The sequence below is a fragment of the Ptychodera flava genome, chromosome 6 (assembly GCF_041260155.1).
Source record: "Ptychodera flava strain L36383 chromosome 6, AS_Pfla_20210202, whole genome shotgun sequence".
In the NCBI taxonomy this organism is placed as follows: Eukaryota; Metazoa; Hemichordata; class Enteropneusta; family Ptychoderidae; genus Ptychodera; species Ptychodera flava.
The window spans coordinates 3,675,515-3,695,192 of record NC_091933.1 but is presented as its reverse complement, the minus strand read 5'-3'; the positions used below and the strand labels follow the sequence as shown (position 1 = coordinate 3,695,192).

The following is a 19,678-nucleotide window of genomic DNA, read 5'->3' as shown; positions in this document are numbered from 1 at the left end:
CGCCGGCGCAGATTGCCGGCGCACTTTGGTGTTTTCAGACCGCTTACATACCTGGGTAGTGGGATGAACACCTTGGTACCTTCTTATATGCATTCTTAGTAAAATATAAGTAAATGAAAGAAAATGAAAATGGGTTATTCACATGCTGGACAATTCATTCTGTAATCTTTGCCAACATTAGACATGATAATAAGTACAACTAGGTAACAAAGGGGTTTGTCTATTCTGCAAAGTTCCCAGGAGGAGTTGAAGCAGCTGAATTTTTTCTAAGCGACAAACCTAACATTTTTTTCCTTTGTGTTTTATGAATGGCATTGATTGTCCTCCAAGAGATTAAATGATAGTGGACTTTGTCATGTTAACACTTTGTACTGACCTGACCAGGTCAATGAAATGCACGATCAGCCCAAAGTACACTCTCCTATCAGAATTGAAATCTGTTATCCACTTAGCATGCATCTTGAGAGCCACTGTAACTAGCCAGTGTTATGATAATACGTGCAACTGCCCTACCCATGTTAGACTGAAAGATACGTCGTGTGTGGGCGCTCCGGCACACTACGACTGAAGGCACATTGTACTTGGCCGTGGCAAACTCAACAGAAAAAAGTACCGCCCACAACTGACATTACAGACTTCTCATATATGTAAATTATGGTAGTGTAATTTGAATATTCATCACATGGGCTATTTACGTACATAATGACCATAATGACATAATATATGAATGTATATGAAAAGAAACAGCCATAACCCTGCATCTAACTGCAAAACAATTGCCTTCACTGTGCTTCATCAGGTTTATTCCCTGTCACATGGAAGTTTTCAACTTTCAACACACTACATTGTTAAAAATCAGTTGAGAAATGTATCAAAGATAAAGCACTCCAAGAAATAACACTCTCTACAACAAGAATCAAATACAGTTGGGAATTAGGAGCAAGAACTTCTTTCATAAATTATTCCCAGGTTTTACATTCATCAGCATATGTCAGTGACAATATATAGATATGACATATAGAAATGGTTGATTTATTTTATAGTCTGTTATGTAACTCTCATAGTGTAAACTATGATATGTCAATCAACTAGAAACTCCAAATGAAGTGCCTGCTCCACTAAAAGATAAAAGAAAGCAAAAAACTGAAATCAAATCCATTCTTTGAGACATGTTTAAATGATGCGCTAATGGTCACTGTGGAACCACCTACATTGAACTAAGTCTGTTCACTCAATACAACCTCTCTCTCTCTCTCTCAACACTTCAGCAAAATTTGAAATGATTCAGTTTTGAAAGAACTCCAAGAAGGCAGTGGAGGAAGATGTGTATTATACAGTTGTATTTATGCACTCAGGAATTACTATGTATCCTATTTTTGTTGTGATTTCTGTTATTTTGATCTTGTTCAAGACTTGTCTTTTACAACTTGCTGTTGACTATTTGTAATATAAGCAAATTTTTGGTCTAATGTGATGGGTTAAAATAAACCTGAGTGTATATCAAAGTATTTCTAACACATACACGAAAATATTTAACCTGTTTGTGGATAACACACACCAAAGTATTGCAAGCCTAAGTTTGCCTTTTTTCCCATTGTCTGGAACTGGCACACAAAGATGTGATGTCAGTGGGATTCTGTGATCTGATTGGCTTAAAAACATTTCTATTGAAAACTCAGTTCTCATAGAAGTGATGTCATTGTGTGTGTGTGTTTATGTGCACTTTCCTCCATTTTTACACCCATGAATCGCTGACTCTGATAATCCTAGTGATGTACTGTTCTGCAAGTCCCTATGCTGTCACAGTGTATATTGAGTGCAGAAACATTTGTTATACTGTTTGGCTCTTCAAAGGAAGAATTTAAGCTAGATTGTCAAGTCCCACATGCCTGCTTTGCCTAAAATACTGATGTAACCTGTGCCGATGTGCCATATATTAGGGAGCCGTCATTATTTACAGCCTTGGGGGGGGGGGGGGTCGGAGGAATTGCTTAAGAAACTCCAAAATTTTGAGTAACCCCCCCCCCCTGCCAACCATGACGTGTTTAAGTAACCCCCCTCTCTGCTACAGAAATTTTGAGTGACCCCTGTAAAATGGATTGCTGCTGCGACAGGCCCTGTACAGACCCTGATTAAACCCTGTGGTACAGGTCTGTGTTGGAAAGAGGTTCCATCGCTGTGACAGGGGCTGATGTACAGGTCTATATCTAGTGCTCTGATGACATGCAGTGTTCTCCGTAGGAATATTTTACAAGAGGGCAAAGATGTGGTGCAAAAGCAGGTCAGGAGGGGGGTGTCCCCCTCGGAAACCAAAATATTCTGGACCAGGAAAGAATTTCTAATTTGTTTTACATCAAAAAGTTAGGGACTGGTCAGTTTCTTCGGCCTGGGGGGGGGGGGGGCGGTGGATTATTTTTTGCCGACGTCAAAAAGTGGCTGACCCCCCTATTCCAAATTTTGAAAACAGGGTGACCCCCCATTCCAAATTTCTAAAACAGGGTGACCCCCCCCCCCCCCGGGCGCGACAAAGGTAAAACAAAAGATGGACATAAATTTTATATATATATATATATATATATATATATATATATATATTATGTTTTACATTTTACATATATTTATATTTTAAATAGTCATTCTATGTTTTAGTGAAATTGTTGACATGTCAGTTGTAAGATAGGAATTTCAAAGTGTCAATCTTAAAGTTTAAATACAGTACATTTTGAATGAGCTGTATTTTGAATGAGCTGTGAATGTATTTCACACTTTCTCTGCTTAACCAGATGTCCTGAACTGTTGTACAGAAATGGATGTCAATCATTAATATCAAAGAGGAAAAAGCAGTGAATCAAAAACTTTGATGGGTGTTAAGACTTGCCAACCATCCAATTAAATCTACTGAGGAGCCATAGAGAGCTTTTTTAGCCAAATCTGATGTGTACAGTGTCTGAGAGGATCTTTTCTTGTGTAACATTGAAACCATAAAAGCACAGCTAATAATGACAAAAACTGCCTTTTTTAACTGTTATTTTGTTCATAAAAAAGCATCTTTCTACAGAAAACCTATGAAACAAAGGAAAATAATTGCATCAATGAGAAGGAAAGATATCTTGTCATTTTTTATCTCTAAAATAAGTCACTGTATCAAATATATATTGTGAAATATTTGTGCATGTTGCTTTCTCATACTGAATTCTCACAGAGAGAACAGAAAAGTATCAGGAATTTGTCATCCTTTTCATATGAAATGCAGATTTCATAATGGTACACTTTCACTTAGCAAACATCAAGATATCTCTGAAAGTATGGCGCCCGAAGGGCGCGCCAAAAAATATGAAACATCCTGATATCTCTGATATATTGCCTTGTATATTAAAGTCATGCACCTGAAGGGCATGCTGAAAGATGTATGATATATTAAAGTAATGAGCTTGAAGAGCACGCTGAAAAATATTGAACATACAGATATCTCTGATGTATGTATGCTTGATATTTAAAGTTGGGCGTGCTGAAAAATATGACTGATTATTAAAGTTACGCGCCCGAAGGGCGCGCCGAAAAATACAACTGAATGATGAATTTGTGGCTGACACTAGCATTTTAGGCAATGATGAGCCTGTGTCAAAATTCAAAAAACACACTGACCCCCCCTATTGGGCATTTCAAAAACATGGTGACCCCCCCTATCACCAAAGTCAAAAACAGGGTGACACCCCCCCCATGAATCCACCCCCCCAGGCTGAAGAAACTGACCAGTCCCTTAACGACAGAAAAAGAATTCCAATCATGACTCTCTCACTGCTCGAACCAGAACCAAATATTACTTCCCGCTTCTGTGCAGATCGTACATCAAAGGGAGACGTATACCCATATTGTCCCAACAGGAGCAGGCATCCCCGGATGTCCTATACAGGTATTCACAAGTCACCTGAAAAGATAAAACCTGATTAAGTGTGGCATTTATGTAGACAGTGAGGGCGTATGCTGTCGAGTGAGAATCTTGTCTGTCATTTATTCTGACATGAATCCCTAGTCTTGATTTATATCGTGGTCATACCGCATTCAGCGATCAGCGAACAATTCAACATTCGGATGATCCTGGAGTGGCAGCGTTTACCATGTTCAAACATTCCATGGGGTCGTCATTCGTTGATGTAACTGTTAGTGCTTGTTTTTTAAATTCAAATTTATTTAACGAGCCCCTGTCGGTATTACAGTTCAATGCAGGCACAGTTGAAAATCAAAATGTACTCAGTACTAGCCTGTAACATTAAAGGCTTGCCACGTCGAATAGCTGATCATTCTCGTCTCAAGATCACAATAACGTGAAACACATAGTGTAATGAGATTTTAGTTTCCACTTGAAACCATCTGTATATATATATATATATATATATATATATATATATATATATATATATATATATATATATATATATATATATATATATATATATATATATATATATTTAAAAACTATCTACTGTTGATTGACCAATCAGAGTGCTCAATTCAGGGTGTTTTATTTACTCGTAAAGCCTTGGTCACCAAATTCCAGAAACTAATGACAGCGCCGTAGTAAAGTACTGTCCAATCAAAAGTGAACATGTCATATTCTGTAGACATCTGGTACGTTTTAATATTCAAATTTGGTAACACAGCGGAAACCAGCTGCAACACAAAATCTGCTGTGCCCTAGGGCATTTATATAATGTGCCCTAGGGCATTTATAGGATGTTCCATTACATGGGAAGGCTATTTCACAAATAAAAGTTTAATTCATATCCTAAACATGTTACATTGACAAAGGGGACGGTTGACCGTAAAACACATTGAAAACGAAAATATATCAGTTAGGGGCAATAGTTTTTAAGTCGGATAAAACCCTCGTACTCGGGCTCTTCTGGTATATAAAGTCCAACCCTACGATAAAATGTCTCGGCCTGCGGCCTCGACATTTTATCGTTGGGTTGGACTTTATATACCAGAAGAGCCCTCGTACTCGGGCTTTATCCTATACTTAAATATATATATATATATATATATATATATATATATATATATATATATATTATATATATATATATATATATATATATATATATATATATATATATATATATATATATATATATATATATATATATATATATATATATATATATATATTATATGTGTGTGTACATATACCGGATATGAACATACATATCTCAAGCATACATATTGCTGTTCTTTACTATTATTGTTGTATTAATTCATAACTTCACTAAATGCTTCAGTACATATCAACAAAATTGAGTAGCCCCCCTTTCTTGTTCTCCACTTTTGAGCAACCCCCCTTGTAGCTTTCCATTTTTGAGTAACCCCCCTCAGATTCCTCCGACCCCCCAGGCCATAAATAAGCAACAGTAAAATTGCTCACATGCACACGTCACTGATAAGAAAAACCTAACTTTAACTAATGTTTTGCGGCTGGGAAATGTGACTTCACAATAAATGCAGGTATAATGTGGTTGCAAAAAAATGGAAAAAGTCCATGGAAATTTGCCGTGTAAATTTTCTCCTGTAGTACTGTTTGATGCGGACCATCGCTGGTGCAGTCAGTCAAAAAATACAGTCGTAGTCTTACACCATGGAGCTAGAAACGGATCTGGCTCCATGCTTACACCAATACGTTGTACCTCTGTATAATCGCTGATGATCTATACATGTCTAGGTACACATGGTCAAGTGCCAATGTACTCTTGGATCGCACGGCCAAAACCGGTATCGATTTATCACTGTGACAGTCCCTCCTCCGAGCAAGAGACGTCCTTTTCTAGCTCCATGGGTCAACCTATGGAGGTAAGGGTCAGCCATAAAGGTGCGGGATTGCTGGATAGCCAAAATAGCCAACTTTGACATATTTAGCAGCTATTCAGCTAAGAGGGTTTACAACAATGACTCAATGGATAATTAGCGGCTAGTCAGCTATTAAGTTTGGGACCTAATGACGGAAACTTAATAGCTGCTTTGGGGTTGTTGAGCAGCTATTCAGCTATTCTGCTATGATACCAAAATCCTTGGCTATTCAGCTAATCAAGCTAATAGCCGTTTTTAGACGCTATTAGCCAATGTTAGCTGGCTATTAGCTGGCTATCAGTTATTTTCTTATCAATCTTATTCATGCAAAAACACTGTCATGTTTTCCCGTATTAATTATTGTCTTGCCTGGAAACTTATACTCTCATCATTAACACACCGAATGAGGTGACATACAATTCTTACGTGTATTTTCTGACTTTTTTATTACATTTCCAACATTTTCTTACGAACTTTTAAACTCGAGAAGTCTTGCAATGTCATACAGTGCGATTACTATTGCAATGCAGCACCTGTTTGTCGATATCTTTCTTATTTTAATACACCAATTGTTTCTTCTCTTTAGGACAATTTCTGTCATAAACGACACACGGCTTGCAATGTCAATGTATTGCAGAGGAAAATAGTAGATATGTAATATGAGGTTATTACGAAAATACCGCAAAGGATGCACGAGGACATTGGCGTAGCGTATCGCCCGACGCGAAGCGGAGGGCGATGCGCGGCGCCAATGTCCGAGTGCATCCTTTGCGGTATTTTCGTAATAACCTTTTATTATACATCTTACATTCCTGATCGGGGCATCAAAATGTCGGAGTAATGACCGTTTTCGTGCAATGTCAACAATTTTTCTTCCGATTTTATCGCGCCAGTGTGGAACGCTACCTCGGACGCGCTTCTGCAAGTTTTGGAGTGTGTGCACTACCCACTGAGGTACAGAGCGCGCGCGAGACTTGTTCTGGCACTCGTCCAGGGGTCCCTTGAAACCGTTCTAGAGTGAACGCGCAGATACAGCCGCAGGGAATGGGGCGCCTTGAAACCGTGCCGTACGGAACGGACGCGAGTTCCGTACGGCTTTTTAGCGCACGCTAAATTCTATTGTTCTCGATGGTAGATGTAGAATAATGCGTTATATTGTATTTCCTGTACTCTTAAAATAGGGCAAGGTTCTCTAAAAGAACCTGAATTATTGAGTTTTGTTCGTATGTCGCAATTCACTGTCATTTATGCTCGGATTGCCATCAAATAAGCAAAAGCTAATTGAATGCAATTTGTGTAACTATACACTTATTTAAGCAATCATAAACTTGATTCTTGCATGTGTACTATCTATATGCTGATAATTTAATTTATTGTGCTTTTAACGTTTTCCAACGGTAGACAAAACGGTACAGATTCATTGATAAATTTGCAGTGCATTGTCAGTATTAAAACTACATGTATAAATTCTTGCTTGGACTGTAATTTTCAGTTTTATATGTAAGAAATGACACTGATAGTCCTTGTTTACTGCCGTCTAAGGTCAGTTGGATTGTATTATTTCAATGAGGGAAAGGCAGATTCCAGTTATCTTTTCAGAAAGGCAGTGTTTTAAATTCAATTATATGCACGTGTGGCCGATTAGATGATTCTCAGAAAGCAAAAATGAGGATATTTTTTTAAACATGTTATTCACATATATTTTCAACACAATAAAACTGTCGAGGGAAGAACATAGCGTTCGTAACTCAATGCCCCGCCACCTAAACATTTTAAAGTATTCGCTTTATTATCGTTTTCATCAGGCATGTGTAAATGGACCTATCAATGTTTTCCATCGGTGTGGGAGGGGTGAGAGAGGGCCCACGCGGGGGGAGGGGTGAGAGAGGGCCTATCGGGGAATTTTACATTTGTTTCTAAGCCATGTCAAATTCCTCACCCCTATGCTACAAAAATATGTCAAATACCAAAGATGGTGATATCAGTCGAAATTAAAACTACCATTAATTTTTGTGGCATTGTCAACACCCCCACCCTCAACCCCCTTACGGGTTTGCGGTCACGATTTGCGGTCAATATCCCTTGTTTACACGCACTCTCCCTCTGGTGGAAAATATTGGTACGGGCATCAGATCACATTCACACAATCTATATTCATTTAAGATTTCACAGCTATTTATTCTGAGCATTATAATTGTACATCGGGAACGTTGGCTATAATACAACAATTCTAGTCATTACCGTTTTGTATGATGTAATGAGCATAAGTTTAATTTGTAACTCGATATTACTCTAGTTCAGTACCCCCGTGTCTAGCATATACATTTTACTTTCGTTTCCACTGGATTTCTTTGTACAAGAACCTTTTGTTGCAGTTTTAACGTTTTCGAAAGGTAGAACAAGCCATTGTATAGGAGTGGTTTGCAACCATTAAAAACCTTACTTGGAATTTAATTTTTACGTGTTATGTATAAAGACTAGGAACCATGTTCATTTTAATTCATTATGTACAATGTTATTACCATGGCAATAGACATTTTATTTTATACGAGTTTCCTTATGTAGTCTTCTTCAATGTCAACATTTTTTTCTTTTTTCTGTGTCCAAAACTAAACAATTGTTGATGCTAGGCCCAATTAATCAGAACTTAATTGTGTCATTTTGATAGATCCAAAAAGTCATTATGTATGCCTTTAAAACTGTAAAATGTCGTCAATATATGTATACATTGTTACGACCACTGGAAGTCGGCAAGGCAAATGGAAATGGTGGTCTTAAATTGTCTTTAGCAAAGTGGTACAATTCCAAGCGGAACTGCTTGTCGCAACAAAAAATTGTCAAATAAAGGAAATTATACATAAGTTTTGATAACATTTCCACATTCTTATTTTATTAATGAACGTCACGTAGAAGCAGCAAGAATTAACTTTATAATATTGAAAATTATCTCCACTCTAACGTGACCAAGTAACAAAATGTGTATTTTCTTTAGCTTTGAAAAACTGTGTCCACAGACCCTGTACTGCGACGAGAGCTCTCTTAACACGCTTGTCCACACTGCTAACTCCGTCCGGATGCATCAGTCCATGGAGAACAGCCACGAAGCAGCTCGACGCAAAAGTACAATAATCGTCGTAGAAAGTCACAGCATGAAACTCCTATCACTAGGACGTTTCCAAATAACAGTAATGTACTCACATGAACTCTGATACCAGAACTTCCTCAAATGTCAACAGGCACACAAAGTTTTTTTAGACTGCAGTCACAATTTTGGCACCAGCGGGAAAAAAGTCCGTAAAGTCGGCCTCGGTCTTAAAAACTGGGAAACTCAGTGGACGTGGACTTACGACTATAAAAGCACTTACGGAAAGTCCAAGTGACATGGCAATGAACACGTTTATATACGACAAAAAATACATGATGCATTTTGTTATACTATTTTTAGAGGAATGGTATTTATGATTTTCGGAGGAAATATGTAGATACATTTTAGATACTTTCATCAAAAGTTGTATCAGGTTTAAACGCCCTCTATCATTTCCCGAGTGACCAGGTAACATAGTTTGAATTCCTTTTCTTTTTCTTATTTGCGTAATAAAGTGTTTATACATAAATTTTGCGACATGCGATTTTGACTGATTTTTACGTGTTCGTACTCCTGTTTTTGTCGGCAACATTCTAACGATTTTTTATACATATTTTCTATATTCTGAACGCCACTTATTATCAGTAATTTTCACAATCAATATTTATTTACGCATAATATTCAAAATTGTTCATCCGATTTTCGCAACATAAATTTATTTTTTGTAACATGAAATAAATTGATTAGGCCTAAATATATAATTTCGGTAGTGTCGTCATATTTCCTAAAATATTACACTGCAAAGAATTACTTGATAGTAACAAAGATTTTTGAAATTTTCTTATAGTTAGTGATTTTCTTCAAGTTGTAATTCACAAACAGTTTCATCATCTTTGCCACAAACTAAATGCTGTACAACTTCCATAATCCATTTTAAGATTTAGCTCACCTTTGAACCTCATCGTTTCCTAAATGTGTCTAAAACAATCTTACGTAAGAAGCACGTGCTCATGTCTTCCAGTCAAATTTAAGATGCTCTTAGAGCAGGGGGTATATCGATCAGTTGGATTTTGTCTGGACATCAAACTGTCTTTTCTTCTATTTGGATCACCGTCCCTCAACAAAGGGGCCGTGTTTGGATAAACATTTTCCATTCATTTCCACTCGACAATGGAGTAAGCCAGTCGGTCAGTTATAATCAGTGTATTAGTTGTCCGTCATGAGTCAAGTAGTCAGCCATTTCTGAGACATTCAGTTAGCCATGCAGTCAATCAGGTATCCCATGCTAGGTAATTCTGTTTTCAGGAAGGCTTACTTAAGGTAGTATGCACCTCGAAAGTGAAAGACTTAAACTTTTGCTCTAACTTTCTCGAGGAATCTTTTTAAACATTCTCTTTCAAAATCAAGAATAAGAATAGGGGGTCACCGTGCAAATTTTGGTACTATAGAAACAAATACACAAGATTTACCGATATTTGAAATTCAAAATGGCCGCCATCCCTGTGTTAACTCTATGGAGAAGAATAAAAATTTTCGAATTTCGAAAAAATAAGCCGGTGAAAAGTTTTTTTTTTCACCAAGAGCTTTAAAATGAACCCCCACAAGTGGTATATCCGAACAGAATTGTAAAAGTTTAAGAGTCCGAATGTCTGTCCCCGAGGTGCGTTCTACCTTCACCAGTCAAACAACGGATTTCGCACGCTCAACGGGAATAGAGCGTTTGAAATTTGGGTAAATATTGGATAACTTTATGGATGGGTGAGTCACTGAATTATTCCCATACCAGATTTCTCATACATCTTACTTTAAAAAGCCGTCTCCGGGGGATAACCAAGCAGACTTAGGATTTGGGTAATTTACATATAGTTATATTTTGACAGTGTGGACAATTAAAGCGGCACCCCTGCCAAGCAGAGGGATATTACCCTGAAAAATTAACAAATAAATGAGTGCTTCTCGTTCAATATTGTGTATCTCTCACTCCATAATCCTAACGTACACTGACTGGGCCTTTACTTGACCTGACTAACGGATCAAATTGTCTATGACCGAACGACGTAAAATTTGACTGAAGTAAGGCGGCGTATGGCGATCTGTCTGACAACTATGGACATCAGAAGTGACTGATGAAAATCGTTACCAAATAGAATTTAACATCTGCAATTTTATAATTAAAAAGAATTTACACACAAATTTAAAACTTTCATATGACGCCGTAAGTTTTTTGAAATACTTATATTAAAGCCTAATGATATTTGGAGGATCACGTGACAGATTTACAAACAATTCAGCAAATAGATAAGGTAGGATCCACAAACTCTTTGGCGTTATATAGACTTGAATAATTTTCGAATAATTATTAAATTGCAAGGCAGTTAAATGCAAATCTGAATAAATTCCTTGTTTGAGAATTAAGAATATGCAGATTACGTTAACGCAAATTTTAATCGCTTGCAATGATTGCAGATATTATTCAGGCCTTTTGCAGTAAACATTATGCAGATTAATCATTGACCAATAATAACTTAGTGTAGGATTTCATCATTTGTTTGAAAAGGACAAAATAACGAACACACTTCGGCCATATCCTCTATGTAAGAATTTCATGAAGTCAAAATATCTGAGACAAACGTACTATTTTCTCATTAAAGTTTGTTTATTGTCTTGGAACCCAGTGTTTATTTCACTCCCCGATTCAGACATAACTTTTTTCCGAAATAATATTCCTCGGAAACTTCTAAATCGATCATGAGTTTGAATGTTGTTGAGCGACTGGTGGTTCTTGGTGGGAAAGGTCTCGGCGAATCGGCGATATCGCGCCGTTATTTATTTCAAAAGGATACATTATATCCATCAAACACCATTGAAGATTTATTTCTGCATTTGGTGAAAAGGCCAGGTAAGATCTATTCTTTTTCAAACTACTATTTATATTTCGTGTAAATCTTACTTTTGAAACTTTCATTCTTAATTTATCGTTTGCAAACCAACCCGTCACATTGGAAATAGGGGCTATAGACATAAAATGTGATGTTGAATGAGTTGAACCCGATGGTAAAAATACATTCAAATAAAGATTTGCTTTAAGGTAGTATGCGCCTCGAAAGTGAAAGATTTAAACTTTTGCTCACACTTTCCCAAGTAAACATTTAACCATTTTTTCACCAGATCAAGAATAAAAATCAGGGGAAGCTGTTCAAAATTTGGTACAAGGAACAAGTTCCCTAACATTTTCCGATATTTGAAAATCAAAATGTTCGCCAATCCTGTTAACCCAATTGGAAAAAATTAATTTTCCGATTATTGAAAAATAAATTCGGTGAAATTTTTTCTTACTCAAAGAGTGTTAAAATGAGCCGCCAACAACAAGTGATAGACTAGAAAACAGTTACAAAAAATTGAGACTTCAAATATCTATCCCAGAGGGCCATTATTCTACCTTAATGGCAACACAGTTATCCCATTGAAATCACTGGCTTGGCTCTTTGAGCTTTGAACTCAGTCCATGACGAACTTGCCAGAGATTGTACAATAAATAGGATCAACAAACATCTTACAGTTTCGGACGCCATCATTTGAAAGTATCGTCTGTCACTCAAGAATGTGTTGTTTTCCTGCCAAACTAAAAATTCGACGAAAAGAAAACAAACGAACTTTCATAAGTTTTCTTAAACTGCTACAAATAAACTAAATAATGTCAACACATACATTAACAATCACATCTATGGCGAGGTCTATTATTTTGAAAAAGAAGTTTCCCTTGAATTCAAATTCTTACTCCAACCAAAAAGCTACAGAAAATCTGTTTTTAAACTTATTAAATATTATTGTTTATTCTCTCTACCAAGGCACAGGGCCAGACAAGAGTTAGTGTTTGGTGGACGTGTCATCATTGTTTTCATTCTAAAATCTTCCAAAAATTTTTAGCTGAGTAAATTTAAGATAACTTTAGAATCAATGCCACAACATTTGTACTCTGCTTCCAGTCTAATTCACATGCTGTGAACCATACAGCTCATTGCAAACGACTGAAAACAATGGTTTACTTGTTTATCCTTGTTTACTCTAAGTCACGTAATAATGAGGTGTAATTCAGCGGCTTCAGTTTTTTACTGTTGAAGAGCGCGCTGTCAACGATTTGACCCAAGTATAATCGTTCACACGGGTTATTTTATATCTATAATAGAAAGGTGGTTCGAAGTCGAGATTGTTGACACAGCCGGAAGTGAAGAATTTCTTGAACTGAAGAAATCCTGGATCAATACATCGAAATATTTCATGATTGTTTTCGCGTTGGATGATTTGAAATCACTGGGTGACGCCATCGACGCATGCGCTCTGATTAAAAACCTTAAAGGTAAGATCGTATTTTGTTAGAAGTTTCAATTATCAGTCATTAAACAGTGGAAGCACAGAAGTCATCAGTTACATATGTTAAAGATTAACATTCAGAACGTTAATTATCAAATAAAGCTTTATTTACATGCGTAATTTAATTTTTATCGATAAGTTACAAGAATACAAATAGTCGCTTGAAAGTTTTACTTCAAAATAATGAAAAGGTAAAAGACAGATATTTGTTATATAGACAGCTTGAACTGTCAATTATTTCAATTGTTCTCAGTCTTGCGAAATAATAGAGGACATTCACTCCAAAGTTTCAAATTTTAGAACAATAATGTTTCCAAAAATACTCCATGTACGGTACATGTGTGTCCTGACATATCCATTTATCTCCAAGTACACATTTAGTGCAATATATTTGTATGTTTGTATACAGATTAGGGCTTGTATTAATATATGTGACTAAATAGAAACCTAAATATATCAGCAAACTAGTGTCATAAATAAGGATTTTTTTCTGTTCTTCGGGTTGAGCTAAGGTAGGAAGTATGGAATATTTTGCTGACGACACAAAAAGAGAAAGTCATGATGACTTTATCTTCTATCTTGCAGGTAGCAGACGATACAGCGTCACTCTGGTCGGTAACAAAACAGACAGTCCTGACAGAGTTATCATGACTGAAGAAATTCATAGACTTATGGGTTCTATTATCGACAATTATCCTTACTTTGAAACTAGCGCCCTCAATGACGACAACGTGATTAAACTTATGGACACCATCTTTGGGGAGATGAGTTGCAGCAACTACTACGACGACGGCAGCGCTGAAGATATCACAAGAAAGAAAAACAAACCACTTCTGAGAAAACTCTTCAGTTGTCGGCGAACATCAAACGAGTTTAAGAACTCTCTTCCTTCAGGAGCACCAAGCGTTGAAAATTAAGCACAGTTTATTATCGGCGTGCCAATGGGAGTAGAGATAACTCTGCCTATTTACCGATTAATCGACGAACCGACCGACCAATCTACACATACATACATACATACATACATACATACATACATACATACATACATACATATCCACCTTGACCTACCTATTAATCTGTTGATGCTGGTCTTGTGTATTTAATTCATATTTTATTTCGGAATAAATAAATGTTCATTATTTGTATTTGTTTTTGCCAATATCAAAATAATTGTAAATAGAAGAAAGGTAATTGTACCTACAACACGAGCTGAACTTTTTGTGAATTATTGCATGGGTAGAAGAGACTAAAAATCAACAGTTAAATGTGTTGATTTTTTAACGACAAAAATGGTAACTGCATGTACAGTGTAACCTGTCCGGCCATACGTGTCCAACATATACCAACATATTACTTCCATCACTTTGCAATAAAATTCTTTTTTCTTGACATTGTGAAATGACATTTTTAGACATGACTGGTTTATTTTTGTCTCGGACTCGCTTTCAGCCTAGTCGTTTCGTGCAAAACGGACACACAAACACAAACACACACACACACACACACACACACACACACACACTCTCTCTCTCTCTCTCTCTCTCTCTCTCTCTCTCTCTCTCTCTGTTTAGACACTTTTCGGGAGCAATAATAAGTCGTCCACACACCCAACATAGGACCTAACATTGAGTGTTTTTATACTGGCAGATTGTTGTTATTTTGTTTTTTGAAAAATAAATTTATTTATTTCAACAAGGTCGCAAATAAAACAAATCTACATAACTGTGTATGCGTTAAAATTACAATGCAACTTGTCTGATAAAAACAAAAAATCAGTCATTTAAGGGGGCGTTGCACCCAACACAGCATATTTTGCTCAAAAATCACTTTTTTGCAAATATTTATTCAATTTTTAACTAATTTGCTAACCCAAAATTTAAATATTGGTTGGGTTCACCTTGTAGCTTGTCAAGCAGTTGAAAGTATCGTGATAAAGAAGTGTTAATTTATGCAAATGTATGCAAACCACCCGATTTCTTAGCTTCTTTTTTTCATATAGTATGAGGGGGTTTTCTTGTCATCTTTGATGAGGAATATTGTTTGTGTGTTCAGTTGGCAACATGATCAAAGATCATCATATAAATGCATTCAGGGTGCATTCTTCTCCTTCAAGTCTTACAAGGCTTGAAAACTTTGTGATAAAATCCTCAGTTTTGTTCATCATCTTATAAGTGAAATATAATGTATTCATCCATGAGGAAAGATAACATTTTAATTGCATAACATAGGATTGAAGATGTAAAGATACTTTAATCCAATCAAGAGTAACCGAATTTATAATATTCCAAACTGTGTATTTTACAAAGGAAGTAATACAGTAAATAATGTCAGATGTTGCATTATTATCATTTTGATTCCTGCAATTGCTAATCTTTTGATATTGATATCGTTATAAAGTTGTGTTTCCTGACAAAGAAAGAATTTTTAAGATATTGATGTGTGTAATGGTGCAGTCTGGTGCAACGTGAAAGGTGTTTAGTAATTTTTTTACTAAGTGAAACTGTTAAAATACCCCAAGGGGGAGAGCACGAGAGGGGGGTTCCCCTCTCGTATTGGAAATTTTGAGAAATCGATGTGTTTAATGGTGCAATCTGAGAGGAGTTTCAGTTTATTTTGCACTCGGTAAAACTGTTTGAAAATGACATTGACCACTGATATTTTTTACATTTTTTGCATGATCAGTGTTTGAGTCACAATATACAACAACCAAACAATGACAATACAATTTGTGAAAAACAGTTCTGTTTGCCAGGGACTGAAGACAAATGAATATACAGGAACGGAAAATCTGTGACCTTCTTGTGTCATTTCTCCAGCTGCCAGCTTCTAATGAAAAGCCTGAATATGGTATGTTTGCGATCCGGTGTGGCATTGATGTAAGTTCTCAGGGAAGATGTTATCTTTTGTGGTCAGAGAAACAAGGCTCACACATTATACTTCATTATATTTGTTGTTCCTCAATTTTTCATTGTCAAGGTACATCTTTCTAACATATTTATATTGAGAAAATAATATATTTGTTTTAACACTAGTTTATTGACTCCTGTCTTGTGTTTTAAATTTTCACAATTTGCAGAAATCAAATAGTCCCCTTTAGATAGTGCCTATGCCATTGAGATATTGCAACAGAAATCCTGAAATATGATTTTTTGGGTCAGAAAAGGGAAGGAAAACATTGAGTGCACTGAGGTGTAAAGTAGACTTATGTAGTGCATGCTTATATCATAAATGCTGGGAAAAAAACATAAGATTTGCTTGTGGTAAAAACATTTGCGCCGCCTATTGCGGCACACTGGCATAGAATACATGAGAATAAGGTTTCCAAATTTTGCTAATTTCTGGTGCATAGTCACAATTTTTTTTTCTCTTCTGTCTATTATGACAATTTTTTTTTCAGGCCATGACAGGATCAATTTTTTTTCCTTCTATCTCACCTGGTGACAATTTTTTCCCCTCAAAATCCTCCATATCCCCCCCGAAATCAAATGGTTCTCCCTAAACGAGAAATCAGTGTTTTCACCGTCCCTCGGTGGCACAGTCGATTCAAGCGGTTATACCGTATGAGGGCGCACACAGTTGGGAATTTGCCTCAGCCCTGGGCGCGGGATTTGCTCAGAGATTTGCCTGATTGTGGCAAGTCAAAATGCAGCGTGTAGGCTTAATGGAAGCTCCCCAACTACGCAACCTTCTGACATCAAGAGGGCTAACATGTAACGATGCAAGCAAGGAAAAAATGGTACGTTTAGCAGAATTGGCAATCGAGCTGGACATTCGAGCGATACAGCATGATGATCGTCAGAGGAGACGTCTTTCAAAGGACGACCTTTCCGGGCGAAAGAAGCCTGCTACTTTGCCGAACCCAGAGACAATAACTGAGTGGGACAGTAACCTCCGCTCCCTTCCCCCGATTGTAATCGCAGATGTTATGATATACTTATGGGATACTTGTCAGTGGACAAGGGATAGGATGGCTAAATATCGTAAGGATAGTGGTCACCGTCTATTCGTTAATGGACACATCACTGATGTAAAGCAATACCGTGTCCCACACACCCAGTATATTTACGTAACATCAGCGTGTAGAAGAGATACCTCTCACCCTAGGGACAAACCATACCGTATGTGGCTCCTAATGAAAACAAACTCTGAAATCATATGTGGAGGATGTAACTGTGTGGAGTAAGTTAATTTCGCTAATTTTTCAGGCCCCAATTTATATGTTTGTTTATTTCACGGTGCCTCCATTTAAAAAGCCCCAGTTATATATGCTAACTTTGATGGTCCATTTTTGAAAGGTCATCTCCAGTTTACAGAAGTGCATGATAAATGATGCTGAATGGAATAGTATGCATGCCGAAACCCTGCTCACACTGTTCATGTATGCTTTGATAGTAAAACGTTTTTTTGTGCACTGTCAGGTTTGTCTTTGGAATTTTTCCTCCTGTCTGTATTGTTTATTTGTTTGTGTATCTTTACATCTACTTGTTTAATATTCAGCCTGAACCCCCCATGCTATATATAGATGTAAATTTTAAATACAGAAACTGTGATGATGGTTCCTTCCTTATTTTATCAGCGGTGAACATGGAACATGTAAACATTGTGTTGGGCTGTTATTCAGTTTACATGACTTTGATGGACGTCACAAGGACAGAGGTACAGAAATGGCGACAGATGTTCCCTGTAAGTGGGATAAACCCCGCAAGGTTTCAACTCCGATGGAAATTGATGATATTGATGTGAGAAAGGACAAGTCTAAACCTGCTAAACCTCGACCGATCATGTCAGCATATTATCCAGGTGCCATCCGTGATGAAGAAGCAGACAGACGTTTAACGGAGTTTGTTAGACAGGGAATATATAATGCGGCTCCTGAGGGATCGTGTTGGAGAATAGCACTTGGTCCGGGGATCGTGTTGGAGAATAGCACTTGGTCCGGCGTCATCATCCAATGAAGACGAGACACCAAAAACTACCCTTGAACATGAGAAGTAGATGCTTTCTGGAATTACCAGTGAACCATATTTGACATCTCTGTGTCAAATGTTGGGCCAATTTTAATGTAAAAAGTGAACTGTATTTTAGAAGTACTTGCACGTTTAGGCATTTGTCAAAACTTAACATGTCTCATTGCTTGGGATCTGAAATACTTACAGCATTGTCATAAATTACAAACACTTTTGTGACAACAGTTGCAGGCATTACAGCTTGTTTACAGCTTGCGCACAGCATTGCGGAGCAGAAAAAAGCTCTGACTTGCGAAAATGAGTCTTCCATTTCTTATTGGAAACAATCACATATTTTACAAGATAAAAAAAACCAAAAAACCCCTGAAAGCTCCACATCTTTTTGCATTTATTTCGATAAGATGGTTTGAAATCAAATGCAACTTGTGTAAAAGTGCGTAATGCAGTGTTACCAAAAGAGCATTTTTTCAAACATTGCGTTTAAAGGCAGAGCCTCCCTTTAAAAAGACGTGAAGCTATGGCGGCGTTCACTGTTTAAGTGGACACCGAACAGGCAAGACACGGGCCCACGCTCCAGGAAATGCCACTTTTTACTTTTTTTCCGGCCGCAAAAACACAGACAGACTGCCAAGCGGTCAGCGCAACGCTGCTGCCGATCGTACTCAGTGGTTATATTCAAATTCTAACGTGACTGGAAGGCAATTTTTTAGGAAACTCGAGCGTTGTTGGTGGGGAATCATGACCGTTTGCGATTTGAACCGACCGTCAATCAAACGCTTGTATAAACTCAGTTTGCGGGATTAACAAAAGGCGCCAAAAGGTTGGGATCAGTTTGTGTAATTAATGTTATAGAAATCAAACATCGTACTGGCCAAGTGTTTGACTGGGAGGAGAACTCCACTAATGCGAGAACCTGGGATTGAAAAGTGCGGCTTTAAGGTTTAGGATTTAGCCAAGGGGGTTTCACTGTGTCTTGGCTGGGTGCCTATAGGTACTGTATGTTGCAAATCCCATCAACAATTTAAGGAATTTAGTAAACTTGAAAACCAGTAACAACAAGTGTGTGTCCTTCCAGTTACACAAATAGTTTTGTTTCAATAAAGTGCCATTTTGAAAACTGAACATATGTATTTCAACATCATCTGTATGATTACATTACCAGTCATTGACATTCTTATCTCATAAACTGAATTTCCCCTCGTGGGATGGGTAAAACATTTTTCAGTTCCTAACATACACAACAGGTGGAATTTTATCTTCAGTTAATGTCTTCTATGACACACCAGTATATTGATGGATTTATATTTTCAATTATATCATACCAGTATATTGATGGTGCAAATACAGCGATCTGATTGGTCGAGACGCGAAAAGAATCAGATATATTGGCAATATACCACAGCTGGCATGC

General features: G+C 37.1%; 1 protein-coding gene across 1 annotated transcript; it reads left to right on the top strand.

Annotated features, from left to right (window-relative positions):
- The first annotated feature begins 16,888 nt into the window (after window positions 1–16,888).
- Window positions 16,889–18,391, top strand: LOC139134625 (uncharacterized). The gene is made up of 2 exons (XM_070701559.1): window positions 16,889–17,479; window positions 17,877–18,391. The coding sequence occupies exons 1-2, from the start codon at window positions 16,944–16,946 to the stop codon at window positions 18,253–18,255; spliced, it is 915 nt and encodes a 304-aa protein (XP_070557660.1). The 5' UTR covers window positions 16,889–16,943; the 3' UTR covers window positions 18,256–18,391.
- The last annotated feature ends 1,287 nt before the right edge of the window (window positions 18,392–19,678 follow it).